This window comes from Natator depressus, chromosome 1 (genome assembly GCF_965152275.1).
Source record: "Natator depressus isolate rNatDep1 chromosome 1, rNatDep2.hap1, whole genome shotgun sequence".
NCBI lineage: Eukaryota > Metazoa > Chordata > Testudines > Cheloniidae > Natator > Natator depressus.
In genome coordinates, this window is record NC_134234.1 from 258,106,181 (window position 1) to 258,127,493 (window position 21,313).

Below are 21,313 nucleotides of genomic sequence, written 5' to 3' on the forward strand. Positions count from 1 at the left end.
CGCGTGTTCAGGAACTCTGGTCTGTTTAAATGGCTGCAGGATGGGATTTACTTCGCAGACCAGAAAATAACTGTTGGGAATGTTGAAATGCCTATAGTTATCCTTGGGGACCCAGCCTACCCCTTAATGCGATGGCTCATGAAGCCTTACACAGGCACCCTGGACAGTAGTAAGGAGTTGTTCAACTATAGGCTGAGCAAGTGCAGAATGGTGGTAGAGTGTGCATTTGGACATTTAAAGAGTCGCTAGCGCAGTTTACTGACTCACTCAGACCTCAGTGAAACCAATATTCCCATTGTTATTGCTGGTTGCTGTGTGCTCCACAATCTCTGTGAGAATAAGGGGGAGACGTTTATGGCGGGGTGGGAGGTTGAGGCAAATTGCCTGGCCGCTGAATACGCGCAGCCAGATACCAGGACAATTAGAAGAGCACAGCAGGAAGCGCTGTGCATCAGAGAAGCTTTGAAAACCAGTTTCATGACCAGCCAGGGTACTGTGTGACACTTCTGTTTGTTTCTCCTTGATGAAAACCCGCCCCCTTGGTTGCCTCTAAATTCTCTGTAGGCCACCCGCCCTCCCCTCTTCGATCACAGCTTGCTTGCAAAGGAAATAAAGTCACTATCGTTTAAAAAACTTGTATTCTTTATTAATTGATTATAAAAATAGGGAGATAACTCACAAGGTAGTCTGGGTGGGGTGTGGGAGGAAGGGAGGAGGGAAGGAAAAGGCCACTTCAAAACTTGTTGAACGACAGCCTTCTGTTGCTTGGGCTGTCCACTGTGGTGGAGTGGTTGGGTGCCCGGAGCGTGCCCCCCCTTCCCCCCCCCGCATTCTTGGGCGTCTGGGTGAGGAGGCTATGGAACTTGAGAAGGAGGGAGGGCAGTTAAACAGAGGCTGCAGCAGCAGTCTCTGATCCTGCTGCTGTTCATGAACGTCCACCAGACGCCGGAGCATGCCCATTTTGATTCCGCAGTAGCCACAGCATTGCATCATTCCTCCTCTGATCTTCCTGCCACCACCTCTCCTCACGTTCATCGGCCGCTTTCCTGTACTCTGCTATTGTGTCCCTCCACACGTTCTGCTGAGCTCTGTCAGTGCCAGACGACTGCATGAATTCAGAGAACATTTCATCGCGCGTGCGTTTTTTTCGCTGCCTTATCTGAGATAGCCTTTGGGACGGAGGAGGGAGGCTTGAAACATTTGCAGCTACTGGAGGAAAAAAGGGAGTGAAGTATTTAAAAAGATACATTTTACAGAACAATGGCTATACTCTTTCACAGTAGCAACACTATTCACATTACATAGCACGTGATTTTGGTACAAGGTCGCATTTTGCATCTTATATTGCGTGCCTGCGGCTTTGGTGTTAGAGATCACACACACAGGGCCAGGCAACAGAATTTGGCTTGCAGGCGGCCATGGTAAGCCATAGTCTTTAGGCTTCTGCAACCTTCGTAACAGCAGTGTCCTCCTCTCCCATACCAAGCAAAGCATGTTGAGTTGGCCATTTAGTGCTGCGGTTTTCCTGTTAACGTGCAGCAGCAGAAACCAAACTAATGCCCCCGCATCCAATTCTCTGGGATGATCGCTTTACCCTTCACCCCACTCCGTGGCTGGTATCAGGGAAGGTCTCTGCTAGCCAAACGCGAACAGCTCAGCGCCAGTGCCCCCCTCCCCCACCATGTGGCTAACTGCGGGGAGGATTTCTTTTCAGCCACAGGCAAACAGCCCAGTAGGAATGGCCACCTTTGAATGTCCCCTTAATTAAATTCCCCTATTTCAACCAGGTTACCATGAACGATATCACTCTCTTGAGGATAACACAGAGAGATAAAGAACGGATGTTGCTTGAATGCCAGCAAACACTAGGACCATATGCTGCTGGGCTTTGTCATGCAATGATACCAGATTACTTGCTACTAGCATGGCGTGGTAAAGTGTCCTACCATGGAGGACGGAATAAGGCTGCTCTCCCCAGAAACCTTCTGCAAAGGCTTTTAGAGTACCTCCAGGAGAGCTTCATGGAGATGTCCCTGGAGGATTTCCGCTCCATCCCCAGACACATTAACAGACTTTTCCAGTAGCTGTACTGACCACGAATGCATCCCAAGTCCTCAGGGCTACTTAATCATTAAAAAACACTTGCTTTTATAGCATGTGTTATATTTAAAAAGGTACACTCACCAGAGGTCCCTTCTCCAGCTTGGTTGGGTTGGGAGGGTATTTCAGTCAGGATGATAAAAAGATCCTGGCTGTCGGGGAGAACGGTGTGCTGTGTGCTCTCCTCAAGCTCGTCCTCCTCCTCCTCCTCCTATTCCGCATCCGCAAAATCCTCAGCCTTGGCGGAGAGTACCCCATCATTGGAGTCCACGGACAGGGGTGGGGTAGTGGTGGTGGCCCCCCCTAGAATTGCATGCAGCTCAGCGTAGAAGCAGCATGTCTGGGGCTCTGTCCCGGAGCGTCCATTTGATTCTTTGGTTTTCTGGTACGCTTGTCTGAGCTCCTTAAGTTTCACGCGGCACTGTGTTGCGTCCGTGCTGTAGCCTCTGTCCCTCATGGCCTCAGAGATTTTTTGAAATGTTTTGGCATTTCGTCTTTTGGAACGTAGTTCTGATAGCACGGATTCCTCTCCCCATACAGCGATCAGATCCCGTACCTCCCGTTCGGTCCATGCTGGAGCTCTTTTTCAGTTCTGGGACTGCATGGTCACCTGTGCTGATGAGCTCGCCTGGCCAAACAGGAAATGAGATTCAAAAGTTCCCGGGGCTTTTCCTGTACACCTGGCCAGTGCATCAGAGTTCAGAGTGCTGTCCAGAGCGGTCACAATGGTGCACTGTGGGATAGCTCCCAGAGGCCAATACCTTCGAATTGCATCCACACTAACCCTAATTCGAAACAGCGATGTCTATTTCAGCGCTAATCCCCTCGTTGGGGAGGAGTACAGAAATCGGTTTTAAGAGCCCTTTATGTAAAAAAAATGGCTTCATTGTGTGGACGGGTGCAGGGTCAATTCGATTTAACGCTGCTAAATCTGACATAAACTCGTCGCGTAGACCAGGCCATAGTCAGTGAAGTTACTCAAGTGTGTAAACTTGTGCAGGATTGGGGACTAAGTCTACATGGCCAGGAAAGGGTGCACAGGTTTTGGGCCCCTTGATGGGTGTGTAGCCCCTTGTAATCCCTTGCAGCACTGGGCTTTTCCATAGAAAGACCGATGTGTTTCTAACCTGTCCATCGGATATATCTGTAACCTGCAAAAGGCTCAGCTTCTCAGGGCTTACAAACCTAACATCATGAGATACCAGGTGAGGAATAGAGACCTTGAGACAAATCAGTCACAGTTTGTCATCTCACTTACACTTTCTCCTCCGGAACACACTCTTCAAGGCTGTGATGTTGTGAAGGCTCCAGGGATTGTTTTATCCTAGTGGCCAATGCTGTGCTGTGTCTTTTGGGAGACCCAGGTTTGGTTTTCCCAGCCCATATTGATCACTGGGATGTGAGCATTTACTGTCTTGTAAGCCTATCTCTTAAATTCCACAGCACTTGATTGGCATGACAGCTTACACGGGTATTGCCACAGAGAGCTCTCCAGTATGTCAGAGGTAATTAAAGTACCCATGGATGCAGGATAGGTGGTGGACACTTAGGAATGGCTCGGGGATCAGGCTGAGCAGTGAGACACTTCAGTGGTATTTCTCTGGAAGTCCCATCAGTTTCTGAAGAATTTAAGCTTTCCTTAAAATGGGGGGGAGGGGTAGAGCCACTGTTGTTCTCTGGCTGCTTTCCGCTGTTCCGTTGCTGCTCGTGCAGTACTGCTGGAGTCACGCAAAGCAGCCAGATCTGGCCCAGAGCTTTTTGCCTTTATGGTTGTGAATGAGAGCTGATGCCATGCTGTCTCCCTGAGCCTGCAGAAAAGTGTGAACTGCCCTCTGAGGGGTGTTAATGAGTTCAGTTTATCTGCCAGCAACAGGTTTGGTCAGTATCTCTTTTACTGCTGATCATTTTAGTAGAAACAACTAACTGTTTGGGGAAAGCAGGCCGAGTGCAGAATAACAAGTGGAGCTTGGGCCCCAGTCATTCCTTACCCAGTCTGACCCCAGAAATCTTGTCATCTTTACCTAGTCACATACTTCCAAATGGCCATTTATGGACATTGGCAAAAGAAAGGCAGAGGATAGCAGGGAAAGAAGTGTTTGCAGTCTATAGGTATCTTCGTGGGGAACAAATATTTTGATAATGGACTCTTCAGTCTATCAGGGAATGGTCTTCTATGATCTAGTGGCTGGAAGTTGAAGCTAGACAAATTGAGACTGGAAATAAGGCATACATTTTTAACTGTGAGTGTAATTAACCGTTGGAACCACTTACCAAGGGCTGTGGTGGATTCTCTGTCACTGGTGATTTTTAAATCAAGACTGGCTGTTTTTCTAAAAGATCTGCTGTAGGAATTATTTTGGGGAAGTTCTATGGCCTGCGTTATGCAGGCGGTCAGGCTAGATGAACAAAATGGTCCCTTCTGGCCTTGGAATCTATGAGAATTAAGAGCAATTAAGGGCAGAGTCTTCCACCTGATAACCTGTTGACTCAACACCAGAGATAGGCTTTTATTCATTCTTCTTTCCCCTGGTGTTTCATTCTCCTAGGTTCACCAGACGATCTCTCTGGATGTAGAACAGGTCCTGAATGCAGTCATCCTCAGAAGGAAGAAGCCTGCGCTGCTCTTAGGTATGCAGAGGCTGTCTAGGGTCATGTTTCTGTTGCCTGGGAACAATAACTGGCACTTGCTTAGTTCCAAGACTGTTTAAAGTAGATAGAGAGAATGTTGGGAGGGAAGTTGAGACTATTGGAAGGCAAAAAGAACACAAATAAGAGTGACTGACATACTGGAGGTGAACATGCAGGTGGGAGCCTGGCACCTTTGGTGCATTTATCTTTGTCCACATGGGCGGTGGGTATCATAGGCTGGGGGAGGCTGCGCCTCCCCAGACAGCCAGTCATGGCCCCAGCCACACTCCACCCCTAGACCCCCTCCTCCTGCTTCCCACTCTGCAGCTCCCCCTGTGCCGCCTGCCCTCCCAGCGCTCTGGGGCTGGGGGGACCGGGGCTGCGCTGCCCACCCTCCTGGCACTCCGGGCCTGAGGGCGCTAACTTGGGGCAGGGGCTGACGGCTGTGGTGGGAGGGGCTCTGGGCTCTTGTGGGGGATGGGGCTGCAGAAGGGGCGGGGCCTCAGGTTGAAGGGGCAGGGCCTCCCCCAGCCGACGGTTCACGTGCTGACCATGTTTGTCCACTACAGATTTGGGGTACTTGGGGCAAAGGTAAAATGAGTTTGGTGATGTTCATCCCTGGTGGATATTTTTTCATTTCTTAAAACCACCATAGAGTTAGGTAACAGGGCTTGAAACTGAGCAAGAGTTGGAATAACAACCGAGGTGGTGCTGCAGGGCAGGGTGTGTGGGGACTTAATTTAGTGGCATTCATGTCTGCAGACGCTAGCCAGTGCAATCACTCTTTAGTGGGTCCTGAAAATAAATCCATCCAACTTTTCCTTCTCTCCTCTGCCAGGCTTTGCTCTGGGCATTCATGTGCAGGGTTGGGTTCCTTGGTGCGGAATGGTTTTGGTTTCATGGGGTTGAGGTGGGGGAAGGAAATGTTGTGCTGTAATAACAAGCAGTTGTGTGTGCAGTCAGTATCCTTCAGTTCTTGCGAGCCATCCTCAGACAGAACTTCTCTTCCGCCCTGCTGGTGCTCATAGTCCAGCCCACAGCTCAAAGCAGGATAGAGCCATCATCGTCAGAGGACGATGCCTCCCTGTATCCACTGGCCACTTGGCAGGTGCTCTCGCTTGTCGTCAGTCTGCAGAACCTTCTGGTCCAGGTACATTTACAGACATAAATAAACACAGATTAGTCTGAGGAAAAACACCTCAAATAACATGGCCCAAGGGAATTTCTCCCCTTCTTCACCCCTTACAGAATGATAGAAATTTGATCTGTAAGGAAGCATTAGACCACATTCTCCCACCACAGCCAGTGCAGGGCTGTTATATACGGTATATCCTCCGGGCCTTTGCCCAGACCAGCATGCTTTCACCATTTCCCTTGGGACACTGTTCCTCTGTCTTATAATTTCTGAAGCAAGTTCTGGCCTCATATGACTTTATGGTGTAACTGAGAGCAGAGCTGGCTTTGTAAGTTGTACATTGCATACCCTGAGGACGATGAAAAGTGTAATTTGCCTATGTTACACCTTTTGCACCTCCTGTCCCTTGAATTTTCCTCTCTCAACAACCATCACCTTTGTTCTTTTCTCTGTGTTTTCAGAAAGACCTATTGCTGTCTCAGAGTGTTGTTGCCTGCCTGGAGGTCTTGATGGAGTACCTGCATAGGAAGAACCAGGGCATCGGTAAACCTGCCCAGTCCTTGTTCATTTGGGCCTCAGTCCTACTGAGCATGCTGGCCCTGATCCAACAAGCACGTCTGACGTCAAGCCTGTGGCTATAGTCCCGTTGAAGTCAAAGGAACTACCTGTGTGCCTAAAGTTAATCACGTGCTTCAGTGCATTGTTGGATTGAGGCCAGAATACCCAGGCCCCTGCAGAATCAAGCCCTTGCTGTGGTCACAGACCCATCCCATGGTTGGTTTTCAGAAGAACAAAAATCATGTTCCCCATCCTCATGTCTGCTATGATTGAAAAGACTAGATAGCTTGGGAATGGGATTCAGAACCTTTCACCTGCAGGGCATTTGTTCCAGTCCTTGAGGCCAGAACAGCTAAGTGACTGAGGGGCCCAAGAGTGGATATGGAGCCTTTTACCTGTAGGTTGCCAGTTGCACTTTGGTCCCAGGTTAGGGGCACAGGGAAATGGGATAATGGTGGTATTCCCAGAGACCAAGAGTTCAACACAGAATTTGAACTCAAGAACCCCATGTCACAGTGCGCTCTGCTGGCATGCAGAAGGTTTTCTTTACAGCTGAGCCAGTGGAATAGAAGGTTTCCCTTAGTTTCAGCCTCCTGATACAGGGCAGTGGGCTCTGTCTTCAGTCTTGAAACAGAATAGTTCCCTGCTCCATGACCCATTCGAATCAGTCACAAAGGGTATATCCACCCAGCAAGGAGGAGCCCAAGGCAGCAAATCTCAGACCTTGGTGTAACACACTGCTGGGGACACCCAGAGCTGTGAGTCACTGTGTTACCTCTCTGCCTCAACAAAAGTGAGCTTTGCTGGAGGTTAGATTATGTCAGCTCCCTGCCCCACCAATCTGTCTTCCTGACCAGCAAACTCCTCAAGGCTCTCCCAGCCCAAATCTTGCCTAGCAGATAACAATCAGTGAACTCCAGCCACCCAGCTCCTCAAAGTGATGTTTCTCTGCAGTGCACAGCACCTATCTGTGCATTCACTAAGGATATTAAGTTTGCTTCTCTGTTAAATGGTCAGTACATTACATCTTAATTTAACTGGGGTAAAAACATCTTCTCTTCAACCACAGCACTGAATGGGCTTATAGTAAAGGTAAAACAAGTTTATTAAACAAAAGTTATGGTTAAGTGATATCAAGTAAAAGGGATAAAGGTAGAAATGGTTACAAGCAAATACAAGTGAAAACAGACATCTAAAAGACTAAAACTTAATCTAGCAAGATACAGTCTTTGTTCAAGATAGTCTCTTTCCCCCACAGTTGTCTTTCCAGCTTTTTCTGGCAGGATCCATTGCAATGATCAAATTGCTTGGTTCCTTTGTTTCCTAAGGTGAAGGATATGGAATCCTCTCTGTTCACTGTAGCCCCAAGGGGACTGTGTTTGTCTTATAAGTCAGGAAGGCCTCTTGGCGGTTCAGTCTCCTGTCTTTCTGCGGGATGCAGGAGCCATCATAATTCTCTGTCTCTTGAGTTCAGGATCAGGATAACCCCCACTGGTTTAACGTGATAGCTTTGTTTATTGCTAATATCTAAATTGAGGTAAACCCACATTCCTTTGTCTAGGACAGACCTATTTATTACCTTTCCCTAGGTAGGCTGTCTGGTCTCAATCATGTTAGAGAGAATTCATAACTTCACATATAACATTAATGCATGCATTTTACAGTGATATTAATAACCGCAATGTTACTAGCTTTCATATGATGCCTTACACAATATCTTTTGGATAAATATCATGACGACAGTGTTGGATGTAGTGAGTTGGCTGGGTCTGATAAGAGACAATGTACCCTATGTCAGTGGGCATTAAGGGCTGTTAGGGTCTCCCCTGGATCTAAAGACTCCGACTTGCGGGGCTTGCACCACAGCACTAAAAATAGACACTAGACTTCAGGCTGGAGCTCAGGATCTGAAGCCCACTGCCATCCCTAGGTTTCAGAGCCCAAGCTCCACCTTGAGCTGCAACTTCAAAGCAGGCTACACAACTATTTTTAGAGCACTAACCCATGTCTGGGAGGCTTGCTTAGATCCATTCATAGATTCCAAAGGCAAAAGGGACCTTTGTGATCATCTAATCTGACCTCCTGTGTAATCCAGGCCACGGAATTATTTTGGGGACGTTCTTAGAGCAGATATTTTTGAAAAATACCAATCTTGATTTACAAATTATCAATGATGGAGAATTGACCATGACCCTTGCTAAATTGTTCCAATGGTTAATTCCCCCTCACTGTTAAAAATTTACACCTAATTTCCAGTCTGAATTTGTCTAGCTTCAGCTTCTAGCCATTGGATCATATTACACATTTCTCTGCTAGATTGAAGAGCCCATTATTAACTATTTGTTCCCCCATGTAGATAGTTGCAGACTATGATCACGTCACCCCTTAATCTTCTCTTTGTTAAGCTAAATAGATTGAACTTCTTGAGTCTGTCACCATAAGGTATGTCTTCTAATCCTTTAATCATTCTCTTGTCTTTTCTCTGCACTTTCTCCAATTTATCAACATCCTTCTTGAATCGTGGGCACCAGAACTGGACATAGTATTCCAGCAGCAGTTGCAGCAGTGCCAAATAGAGAAAAAATAACCTCTCTACTCCAACTCACGAGTCACCTGTTTAAGCATCCAAGAATCACATTGGCCCTTTTGGCCACAGTACTGGGAACTGACATTCAGGTGATTAACCACCACAACCCCCAAATCTTTTTCAGAGTCACTGCTTCTCAGGATAGAGACCCCCATCATGTCGATGTAGCCTACATTTTTTGTTCCTAGATGTATACATTTACATTTAGCCATATTAAAATGGTTGCTTGCATCCAGTTTACCAAGCAATCCAGATCACTCTGAATCAGTGACCTGTCCTCTTCATTATTTATCACTCCCCCAGTTTTTGTGTCATCTGCAAACTTTATCAGTGATGAGTTTATATTTTCTTCCAGGTCATTGATAAAAATATTAAATAGCCTAGGGCCAAGAAACCATCCCTACAGAACCCTGCTGGAAACACATCTACTTGATGATGATTCCCCATTTACAGTTACATTTTGAGACCTGTCAGCCTGTGACGGGGTCTGCTTACCCCCGCACTAGCCCAGACAGGGTTAGGCCCATATTATTGACAGAGGAAGTCCCACCCCCCTGGCAGGACTGGGCATGCTCCAAATGCTCTAGCAGTATAAAGGGAGGAAGCCTAACTCATTCTGGGCTGGAGGCTGCAGGGGAAGGACCTGTCTGGGAAGCTCCTGCGGCGGGCCAGTCACGGCCCCTGACTATGCCAGGAATCAGAGCCTCCTTGGGCCTTCCTGAACCCCGGCGACTGGAGGAGCTGCCGGAGGTGACAGGCCCAGCTAACCACAGGAAGTGACCCAGGGAGGGTGACGGAGTGGTACCTCCCACCCGGGAAATCTCTGCGTGTTTCGGTAGGACCCCCCTGCTGAGTCAGTGGCAAGTTGCTACACCACTGTTAGGGCCCTGGGTTGGGGCCCGGTGGAGTCTGGTGGGCCCGGGACCCCCTACCGGGGCTGGCACACCCCTTGGTGGGCACCCCACCTCCATAGACTCTGGCCGCTAGGCCACACTGCCCTGCACCTAAGGGCTGCTCTATAGACTGTGGCCGCTAGGCCATGCTGCCCTACACTAGGGGCATAGACCATCACACAGCCCATTTATAATCTATTTAATGCGTGTTATTTTAATTTTATATTGTTCTAGTTTTTTAATCAAAATGCTGTGTGGTACCAAATCAAATGCCTTTAAGAAGTCTAAGAATAATATGTCAACGCTATGATCTTTATCAACCAAACTTAGAACCTCATCAGAAAAAAAAAGGTTGATTTGCATTAATTACATTACCCTCCCTTAATCCTTTATTAATCAAGTCCCATATCAGCTGTTCCATTATCTGGCCTGAGATCAATGTGGCTTACTGGCATACGATTATCCTGGTTATTCTGTTTACCCTTCTAGTCTTCTGGAACTTCCCCATACTCCAAGACTTACTGAAAATCAATATTAATGGTCCAGCGAACTTCTCAGCCAGCTCTTTTAAAACTTTTGGATGCTGGTTATCTGAAGCTGGTGTTTTAAAAATGTCTAACTTTAGTAGTTTCTGTTTAACATCCTCCAGAGATACTAGTGGAATGGATTGTTATTATCTAATGAGACTATTTCATCTGTTTTTAGCCCCAAATACAGAACAGATATATTTATTGAAGACCTCACCTTTTCTTCATTATTATTGATAATTCCACCAGTTTTATCTAGTCATAGACCAATAAGAACATAAGAATGGCCATACTGGGCCAGCCAAAGGTCCAACCAGCCCAGTATCCTGTCTGCCGACAGTGGCCAATGCCAGGTGCCCCAGAGGAGTGAACCTAACAGGTAATGATCAAGTGATCTCTCTCCTGCCAACCATCTCCACCCTCTGACAAACAGAGGCTAGGAACACCATTCCTTACCTATCCTGGCTAATAGCCATGAATGGACTTAACCTCCATGGATTTATCCAGTTCTCTTTTAAACCCTGTTATAGTCCTAGCCTTCACAACCTCCTCAGGCAAGGAGTTCCACAGGTTGACTGCGCTGGGTGAAAAAGAACTTCCTTTTATTTGTTTTAAACCTGCTGCCCATTAATTTTATTTGGTGGCCCCTAGTTCTTATATTATGGGAACAAGTAAATAACTTCTCCTTATTCACTTTCTCCATACCACTCCTGATTTTAACTGCCTCTGTCATATCCCCCTGAGTCTCCTCTTTTCCAAGCTGAAAAGTCCTAGCCTCTTTAATCTCCCATAATATGGGACCCGTTCCAAACTCCTAATTTTTTTAGTTTCCCTTTTCTGAACCTTTTCCAATGCCAGTATATCTTTTTTGAGATGAGGGGACCACATCTGTACGCAGTATTCAAGAGGTGGGCGTACCATGGATTTATATAAGGGCAATAAGATACTCTCCGTCTAATTCTCTATCCTTTTTTAATGATTCCTAACATCCTGTTTGCTTTTTTGACTGCCGCTGCACACTGCGTGGACATCTTCAGAGAACTATCCACGATGACTCCAAGATCTTTCTCCTGATTAGTTGTTGCTAAATTAGCCCCCATCATATTGTATGTATAGTTGGGGTTATTTTTTCCAGTGTGCATTACTTTACATTTATCTACATTAAATTTCATTTGCCATTTTGTTGCCCAATCACTTAGTTTTGTGAGATCTTTTTGAAGTTCTTCACAGTCTGCTTTGGTCTTAACTATCTTGAACAGTTTAATATCGTTTGCAAACTTTGCCACCTCACTGTTTACACCTTCCTCCAGATCATTTATGACTAAGTTGAATAGGATTGGTCCTGAGACTGACCCTTGGGGAACACCACTAGTTACCCCTCTCCATTCTGAAAATTTACCATTTATTCCTACCCTTTGTTCCCTGTCTTTTAACCAGTTCTCAAGCCATGAAAGGATCTTCCCTCTTATCCCATGACAACTTAATTTACATAAGAGCCTTTGGTGAGGGACCTCGTCAAAGGCTTTCTGGAAATCTAAGTACACAATGTCCACTGGAGCCCCCTTGTCCACATGTTTGTTTGACCCCTTCGGAGAACTCTAATAGATTAGTAAGACATGATCTCCCTTTACAGAAACCATGCTGACTTTTGCCCAACAATTTATGTTCTTCTATGTGTCTGACAATTTTATTCTTTACTGTTGTTTCAACTAATTTGCCCGGTACTGACGTTAGACTTACCGGTCTGTAATTGCCGGGATCACCTTCTAGAGCCCTTTTTAAATATTGGTGTTACATTGGCTATCTTCCAGTCATTGGGTACAGTAGCTGATTTAAAGGACAGGTTACAAACCATAGTTAATAGTTCTGCAGTTTCACATTTGAGTTCTTTCAGAACTCTTGGGTGAATGCCAGCTGGTCCTGGTGTCTTGTTACTGTAAGTTTCTCAATTAATTCCAAAACCTCCTGTAGTGACACTTCAGTCTGTGACAATTCCTCAGATTTGCTACCTACAAAAGACGGCTCAGGTTTGGGAATCTCCCTAACCTCCTCAGCCATGAAGACTGAAGCAAAGAATTCATTTAGTTTCTCTGCGATGACTTTATCGTCTTTAAGTGCTCCTTTTGAATCTCGATCGTCCAGGGGCCCCACTGGTTATTTAGCAGGCTTCTTGCTTCTGATGTACTTAATACCATTGTCGGGATTCTTTTTGTTCCTAATATAGTGAAAAAAAACTCCTTCTTATTGACCTCTCTGGTGGCTACAAATTTCTCCTTGTGTCCCTTTGTTTCCCTTATCAATTTTCTGCAGTTCCTAACTTCTGACTTATATTCATTGCTATCAAGTTCCCCCTTTTTCCATTTGTTATATATATATTTTTTATTATTTTTTATAGCTGCTTTCAACTTCCCCTCTAAACCAGGTTCATTTTTAATCAGTACTGGCTTCTTCCTCGATTGTGCCTTTTTGGGCATCTATAGTAAGGTGTTCTTAAATAATTCCCAATTATCATTCACATTTTTCTTTTTAAATTCTTCCTCCCAGTTGGTTTGGCTCATAAGTGCTTTGTGAAATTTGCCCTATTAAAGCACCAAGTATATATATTACTGGTCTGGACTTAATTCTGCTTTCCCATTATAAATGCAATTAATTAATTAATTAAGCTACCATTAGTTTTTAGTTCTGTGATTTAGTTCTGCTTCTGTGGGCTGTGTAAACATACCCAGAGAGAGAACACCAAAGAATGAATGAGCACCAAACAAAAGGGCCATTGTTGGTAGGGAGGAAACTCGTAAATGAAAATGTGATGTTACAGATGAATGCTACTCAGTAGCCCAAGTGTGTCTCTGATAAAAGTCCCAGTAGAAAAGAGAGAGCAGATTAGTAGGAGGTTCCACTGATTCAATATTAAACAGATCACATGCTATTTCAACAACAGTCTAGTATCACAAACTGTGGAGTTTGGAGTATTCTCGTTTGGAATTCTAAGAAAGGGGAAAACAGTATGGATCTGTTTTTATGGTCGTAGTGCCCAGAGCCCCAGGTTAGGATTGGAGTCCCATTGTGCCGGGTGCTATAGAAATACACAGGAAGATATGCTCCCTACCTGTGTAAGAGCTTACAACGTAAGAAGGTGAATGACCTACAAAAGGTGGGGAGACAACCAAAGGGGTACAGCTTTTCTGAGGCCCTGAGCTTGTTTACACACCCAGTTGCACCAGTTTGATTTAAGGTACGATTTTAAACTGATTTAGCTAAAACAGTTAGCTATGTGGATACAGAAGGCTATGTGGATGCTCCTTTTGGTCTGAACCAGGCTTATTTAGCTTAAATAGATTAGGAAGATGCTTAAGCAAAACTGAAATGGGAGTGTCCACAGGGGTTTTAGTCAATTTAACTAAACTAGTTTTATTAAACCATTACAAACTTTTGTGTGGACAGGGTCTACTCCTGGGGGAATTCTGCACCAAAAAAAAAAAATTCTGCACACAATATTTGAAAATTCTGCATATTTTGTTCGTCATAATAACACAATATAATCACGCCAGTTACAATTATTTTGGTAATTTATTTCAAAATATCTGTCCGCAGGTGTGTCTGCAACAATGCAGACCCCCCCAAAAAAAAGATTCTGGTAATTTTTTTTTTTTTGACAAATCAATTCCTTTCGGGGCATATTAATACAGAACGTTGTGTAATTCATTTAAATTACAATACAGCACTGTATTTCCTGCACCTGTCAGAAGCAGTGCAAAGGCTTGGGGAAGTCAGGGGTAATGGAGGAACTGAGAAAGAGGGAAGGAGCCTAGGAGTGAACCTGGAGGCTGTTGAGTGGGTGAAAGGTTTATCTTTTGGGGGGCGGGGGGATTGTTACGGTGTTGGGAAGCCTCCTCCATGCAGACCCTGGCTGAGGCCAAGCCTCTCCCATTCAATCAGGCACGTCTGCCCCTGTCCCCACACCCCTCATCCCCATGGGTCTCTGCAGCCCCACACTCCTGAGCTCATGCTCCATTCTGTCCTGCCCACTAGCCATTCTGAACCCCAGTCTGTGACCCCCCCCCAACAGCCCTGTGTGCCCTGCTCTGTCCAAACCTGGCTCTGCGTGCAGGGTGCTGTGATGAACTCTACCCCTGGGGGAATTCTGCAGAATTGGGCATAGGATTTTGTATTTCCCCCCATAAAATACATTTTGCCTAAGTGCTGCAGTTCTGCCTTGTGCCCACCAGAGGCCGCTGTGGTGCTAGTACAGCTGGCATGAACACAGCTGTCTGTTCTGGTGCCACAGCAGCCTCTGGTGGGCAAAAGGCAGAACTGCAGCACTTCTTAGGCAAAATGTTTTTTATGCGAGAAAGTACAAAATTATGCAAGACAGATTAATTCTGTGCATCCCTTGTAGTTCTGGGCTAGGGATAGCCCGCTACTCTTTCTGAAAAGTGCCCCTGGAGATCAGTTTAACTATCACTTGTACAAATGCCAGACATGGGGAGAAGGCAACTGGGTTTACTATCTCAGATGATTGGCTCATCTGATACTGCAGCCCCCACACCCAGTACTTCACTGTAGTGTCTGAATTAGCTATGAGCTCAAGTCATGGGGTGAGGCCCCAAACCAGAAAGCAGTGGTTGAAGATGCTAAGCCTTTGGCCTCCTAGCTGATAAACCCTCCCCTGATGAAGGGATATAAAACAAATACCACTTTTGTCTCCAGCGGCTTGGTGTCTCGCGGAAGAACAGAAGGATTTGGATTTGATATGAAGGAGTGCTCTTAGCTAAGAGCACCCTGCCACTGCAGTTTTTAAAACCACCTGTGATGAGTTTCTCTTGCTCCTCCAGCGCTCCATGTCGTCTCACAGCCCTGGAATCGATTCCTGCTCTTCACACTACTGGATGGTGGCGAGAACTCCTTCCTTCGTCCAGAAATTCTCAGGCTGATGACTTTGGTGAGCAGGGGAGGAATAGACAGTTCTGTGAATTGATTGTGTATTAGTGCAATGCAGGTGTGTAAGTTATTGGACAATACATCATAAGTTTACCTCCCAACTCGCACACTTCCATTGCTTTCAGTCTGTACCTGTATTGTTGGCCCATAATTGGACAACAAACTAATATTCTTGAAGTGCAGAAGGGAAGTCACCTATACATTTTGACCTTTAGGTGGATACACCCTGTTCTTCCTCTGTGTAACATTCCCATCATACGTGGGGGCGGGGAGAGAAAAGAGGAACAGGGAATATGTGGTTTTCTTTGCTTTACTGCATTGTTGAAGCACTGATCTCACATGTCAAATACATGTGAAGATATTGTTGAAAGGAAGATGATGGCAGCTAATGATCTAAGACGCTGCCCTTCTCTAGCTGAGCTCTTGCCTGCACAGATGTTTCAATGGATTTAGTTAAACCAGTGCAAACCCCTGTGTGGATACTCTTATTTCCATTTAGGAATGGCTTATTTTGGTTTGGCTTCAACTGATTCTTAATTAACTAATGCTAAACTGAATTAAGCCTGATTTAAACCATAAGTAGAGTGGTTGCACAGCCTTTTGCATTGGTTTAACTAAATTGGTTTGAAATCTCCCCTTTGGTTAAGTGCAGTTTCCTTGTGTAGCTGTAGATGAGTCACTGCTGGAATCCATATGACTTCTGTTATTACATGTCCCTTTTTCCTGTTCGTCAAGTTTGTGAGATATCGGAGCAGCGGTATTATTTCTCAAAGTGAAATTAGCCAGATGCTCCAAGAGGCAGCAAAAGCCAAGTTAGCAGAGCTTCCTGGTGCCACATCCCAGGCTCTACGCCTCTTTCTACTTCAGGTAAGAGTGCTGGCAAGGCCCAGGAGGAAAAGAGAAATGGGGGAATGTGGGAAGAGGTTATGAGAAGAGGATCCTGCAAACAATCTCTTCTGTTTTTGCTATGAGACTTGGGAAATGCTTTGGGTTCTGTGAGGTAGAAGGTAATGGGATGGGGAGGATCCTGCAGATGATCAGCTTGGCTGTTCGTATCTGGTGCAGTCAGGGAGGAACTGTGGAACGGGAAAGCAAAATGTTTCAAGCAGTGCCCAGATTGTATTGTTTATGTTGCTATGAGTCCCTCTGCCTATTGTATCTCACCCTTTGTAATAAGAAGAGCACGAGGGTTCATTGCCATGGATGAAGGAGTGGGGGAAGTAAGGGATGGAGATGTGAAGGAACAAACCAGTTAGTTGCCCTTTGGTCTGGAAATCATCCCTTTCCTTTGGTATTCAGCTTCAGAGTGGGAGTTGTGAGATGGAGCCAGCCCAAGAAGGGACCGTTCAGACCTTGCTGGAGAGTCTCCCAGCTAGGACCAGGACCCATCTAAGCCCACAGGACATGGTGTATCCTTTTGCAAGACACACATCCTTGGTAAATGACATTGCTAAGCAAGGCGCAGCAGTTGGGCGAGGGGTGATATTTAATCTGTTGCTCCATGCCATCATCCAACTAAGATTGAATGAGAGTAAGAATGTATTCAGTACATCTCCACTTGTTGCAGATGCCAAGACCCTCATGCTAAGAACTGGCCAGGGACATCGTGTGGTGAAAAAAATCCTAATTGTGCAGAAAAGGGATTAATGATACCTAGCCCCTCGCTATCTGTGCTGGGAACAGTGTCTTGATGGGACGATGCTTGTCTACCTGACAGAGACAGCTTGAGGAATGAGCACAGGACTGGGAGCCAGGGATATCTGATCATGGCCCTGTCACTGACTCCTCCCTAGGACGAGTGATTCATTTAACTTCTCTGTCTGCCTCAGTTTTTCCATCTGTTAACCTGTGCTGCTACTCATTTTTCCTTCCTCACAGGGGTGACATGAAGCTAACTGGATGCTTGTAAAGCACTTTGAAAACAACCACCGTTATGCAAGGACTAGGTATTATTGTTAGCCCTTGTTAAAAGGGCAGGCATGTCTTGTGGCATTGTCAAGCATCTCCCCCACTCAGCCTGAGCTAGAAGCAGAGTTGATGGGCACTGCTAGCAATTGCAACTAGCTCTTCTCAACCAGAAGGGTCAGTTAGCCCAAAATTGCCTTTGTTGGGGGTTGGGAAATAAATGAGGGAGCCTAGAATATATGCCTAATTAAGTGGCTACTTCTCTCTCAAATTAGCTGCTTTAGCCTGCCTGGCTTCTTCACGCTGCATTGTCTCCGCCAGCTAATGCCCCAGATACTGTCTCTGTTCTTGTGCCTGTGCCGGGGACTCTGTCCAAAGTGCTGCTGAAGCTAATGCTGTTGTGAGCCACCTGTAGTGCAGTGTCTGTGAAGCATCTCTGTTGCATTTGACAATCACATGGGAGTCGCCCCTTAAGGATCCATCTTCTAAGTAAAACCCTGTCTGGTTAGTGATCAGCCCCCACTGGGAGGCTGGCACCACCTTCAGGATTCCTGCTAGAGTGGTTCCACCATTATCCCATGTTGGGTGCTGAGGTTTGCTCCAGAATAAAAGTTCTCAACCTGCACACATTGATCCCATTCCACATGAGAGTCCCTGCAATTGTCTTTTTTGCAGGTAGAGGGGGTAGCGCCCTGAGCCATCTCCCTTATTCCTTGCCTCCGGGCTGTTGCAAACTGGTCTTCCGATGCTAGGGGGCCCAAAGATCCTTGCACTGTTTTTTACAGAGTATTCAGGATGCATCTGAATAGGAATGCGAGGGTCACTGTATGGAAGAGCAAGAATCCTCTAGTTGAAAGCCAGGTTTTTAAGTTTAGCATTGTCTGGAAAGCTGTTCCCCTCCCCACAGCCAGAACCCAGGTTTAGGGAAAGGACAGGTGTAGTAGCTTCTCGGCAACATTTGTTGAGCACTGCCCAAACAGGAAATTACAACAGCGAGCTGGGTTTTCCTGGCTTGTCCTTCCCTTTGGTTTTCCATTCATGCCATCAACATCAGATGCCTGGGAGGAGTGGCAGTGTCTCTCTTGCACATTGCAGACTGAAACAAGAGGAGGGAGCACGTGGAGCAGAGAAATAAGAAATGGACGGAGAAAGACCATTCTTGCCCTTTTTCCCAGACAGTGGCTTAGAGAGGAACAATAACAGAAATGGTTGGTAGCTGGTTTTCAAAAGTTATGTGTTTACTGTTGTTGAAAAGCAATCACAAAATAAAATCTTGCATTCCCTCTTTTTTCCATTCATTTGTTAGAGATGGCTTGGTTGAAACCTGCCCTTCAGGTCAGACTTGCATTCATGGGGAGCACACCACAGCACTTCCCAGGTGGTATGTGTGTGGGGGGGAGGCAGTGTCTCAGCCTGTAGCAGCAGTTAAAATAGATTGAAACAGAAGGGGGAGCTCTCACCACACTAACCAGCAAGGAGGATGAGCGCTGCTTACCTCAGCCAAAGCATGGCAGCTCCTCTCTGCTTATAGTAGAGATGGGGGACCTGGGCCACAAAAAGACACAGGCAACCCCTTTACATTAACCCTGGCTCCACAGCCTCCTCTCAGAGCCCCTTGCTTCCACTTGACAGACTTGTAGATGCAATAAAATCAATTCCCTACGTGTCTTTAAAAGAGTCACTTCTTCTCCAAAGCTGTGGTAGCATCTGAATGTGTCATGGATCATAACTCATATCATCACAAGCCTCCAGCTACTACTGCTGACCACAGCCAAAGCTTTTATGTTAATTGCTTCTTCCTGAAAAAACTGTTGGCTTGCCATCCATTTTCTTTCCCATTCAAATGCCCTCTTCTCATCCTCAAACACCATGACAACTGTTGGTGAGGGAAAGGTCCCAGGCAGGTGTTGGGCAACCAGATGTAAGGAGGCAGAGAGCGTTTCCCAGGGCTGTTGCTGCAGCCAACCAAAGCCTTTAGGAAGGAGAAGAGAGCAAGCAGTGTTGTTGCCTGCTAGGGGCCCTGGTGTGCGGTCAACTGGCCATAGCTCGTGTCCCGCAGAGCTTTGCAGTGCGCAGCCCTGCCCCTTTCCTCGTTAGTATAGTGGTGAGTATCCCCACCTGTCACATGGGAGACCGGGGTTCAATTCCCCGATGGGGAGAGTGATACCTTTTGAATGGGGAGAAAGAAATGCATTGCCCGGCCAGCACATTCCTCATCTCCTTCGATGGCGACTTCCCTTCACACACCCCCGCAGTGTGGATTTTCATCTCCAGAGAGATAATTAGCCTGCAAGGCCACCACTGCCCTCGTGAAAGCCTCCACATTGTCTTCCGCCACTGGGCCCAGCTTCAAGACCTGCATGATAGGGCACACTTCAGAGTCGCAAAGGGAAATACTCTGGCCAAGGGCATGAGGACAATCACCCAGCCTAACGTAGTGGCAACTGGTCAAGGGGCGAGGAAGAGAGAAAAGTGGACAGGCAGCAGGCTGGCCTCCTGTCTTTTTTTCCTTTTGTTACGATTTTCACTGTGACAGTAATGGGGAGACTTGAGAAACAGCTGTGGCCGTAGGTGAGGTTGGCGGCCGCCCCGAGAGCGCACAAGGGAGCAGTTCACACTCAGCTGCTGTGTCACTCAGCAGCTGGCTGTGATCGTATAGTGGTCAGTAGTCTGCACTGTGGCCGCAGCAAGCTTTGAATCGGAATCACGCCTTTGCTTTTTGGTGGGGGATCTCCTGACGCACACCCAGCGGCTTAGCCTGATTGCATCCATTTGCAAAGAGAGCCAGCAGCTGGTGCCTAGTTTCCGCTTGGTAGAGGAACGTCAATGAGATAAATCCATCAGAAAAAGAGTAACAGGGATGAGTAACAGGAAGTTTTCCTGGGCACCAATGTCCGGAAGCAGCGTATTCCATCCTGGAAAGGGATGAGTTTGGAATGTCCGGCCACTGTGCGTTGAAGGGAAGGTTGTTCGGGCCTGGGAAGCTACGGCCCTCAAGAGGGGCTTCTAAAGCCAACGGGAGCTTGGGTGAGTTTGTGAGGGCGTGACTTTGAGGAGCGTGTGAATTATGGAAGTGGAAGGGTAGAAAGAAAGGGTTGTGTGAGGAAGAAGGTGCTGAGCAGCCCGTTGGTGAGGGAGAACAGATCTAAATAACATGGTGTTACAAGTGCCTATAGCTGCCTATCCACAGTGGGACTCCCAACGTTGCTAACAGTAGGACCAATGCAACAGTGGGAAATACAGACAGTTGCCCCATGGTGGATGGTGTTTTTTTGAGGTCTCCCATCTACGTACTGGCCCTGCTTAGCCGATGGATCACAGCACTTGGTGCTATGGCTGCAGGCATTCACACTTTAAGGACTTAACCCTGCAAACATTTATGCAGGTAAGGTGACCCAACTTTATCCATATGAGCAGTCTTATTGACCTCAGTGGGAAGACTGGAATGAGCAAAGGCACATATGCAAGTCCTGGCCTGAGCTAGCCTTTTGCCTGTGCGTATTTAACACTTTAAATCTACACATTTTATTTTGAAGTCTTTCTTTTCATGTTCATCTTTTATTTTTGATCCATTTCCACTCTATGTTCTGTATGATTCAAAGACACTTTGTTTTTAAAAAATCCTCATAGTCATCACTTTACAGTTCCAGGGTCTTTCAGCCTGAAGGATCCAAAAGATTTTACAGTTTGAATATATAAAAAAAGAACAGGAGTACTTGTGGCACCTTAGAGACTAACCAATTTATCTGAGCATAAGCTTTCGTGAGCTACATGCATCCAATGAAGTGAGCTGTAGCTCACGAAAGCTTATGCTCAAATAAATTGGTTAGTCTCTAAGGTGCCACAAGTCCTCCTTTTCTTTTTGCGAATACAGACTAACACGGCTGCTACTCTGAAACCTTTGCATATGCAGCACATACTCCTCTGGCCCGGAAATGCAGCCCTTGCTGCGCTGGCATCCTATCGCACGTTTGTGTTAGTGAGATTACCGTGTACGTGTGTGCTAGGGTGAGCAGACATCAAGTATGTAAAATCGGGAGGG

General features: G+C 46.4%; 1 protein-coding gene across 1 annotated transcript in view; it reads left to right on the forward strand.

Moving 5' to 3' along the window:
* Window positions 1-17,079, forward strand: part of MEI1 (meiotic double-stranded break formation protein 1) — a 64,410-nt gene extending 47,331 nt beyond the window's left edge. The window contains exons 25-31 of the mRNA XM_074941694.1: window positions 4,647-4,728; window positions 5,676-5,878; window positions 6,325-6,406; window positions 15,261-15,367; window positions 16,102-16,233; window positions 16,666-16,803; window positions 16,934-17,079. Of these exons, the coding sequence (XP_074797795.1) occupies window positions 4,647-4,728; window positions 5,676-5,878; window positions 6,325-6,406; window positions 15,261-15,367; window positions 16,102-16,233; window positions 16,666-16,803; window positions 16,934-16,954 (765 nt within the window). The 3' untranslated portion in view covers window positions 16,955-17,079. The remainder of the gene's footprint in view (window positions 1-4,646; window positions 4,729-5,675; window positions 5,879-6,324; window positions 6,407-15,260; window positions 15,368-16,101; window positions 16,234-16,665; window positions 16,804-16,933) is intronic.
* Window positions 17,080-21,313: the final 4,234 nt, after the last annotated feature.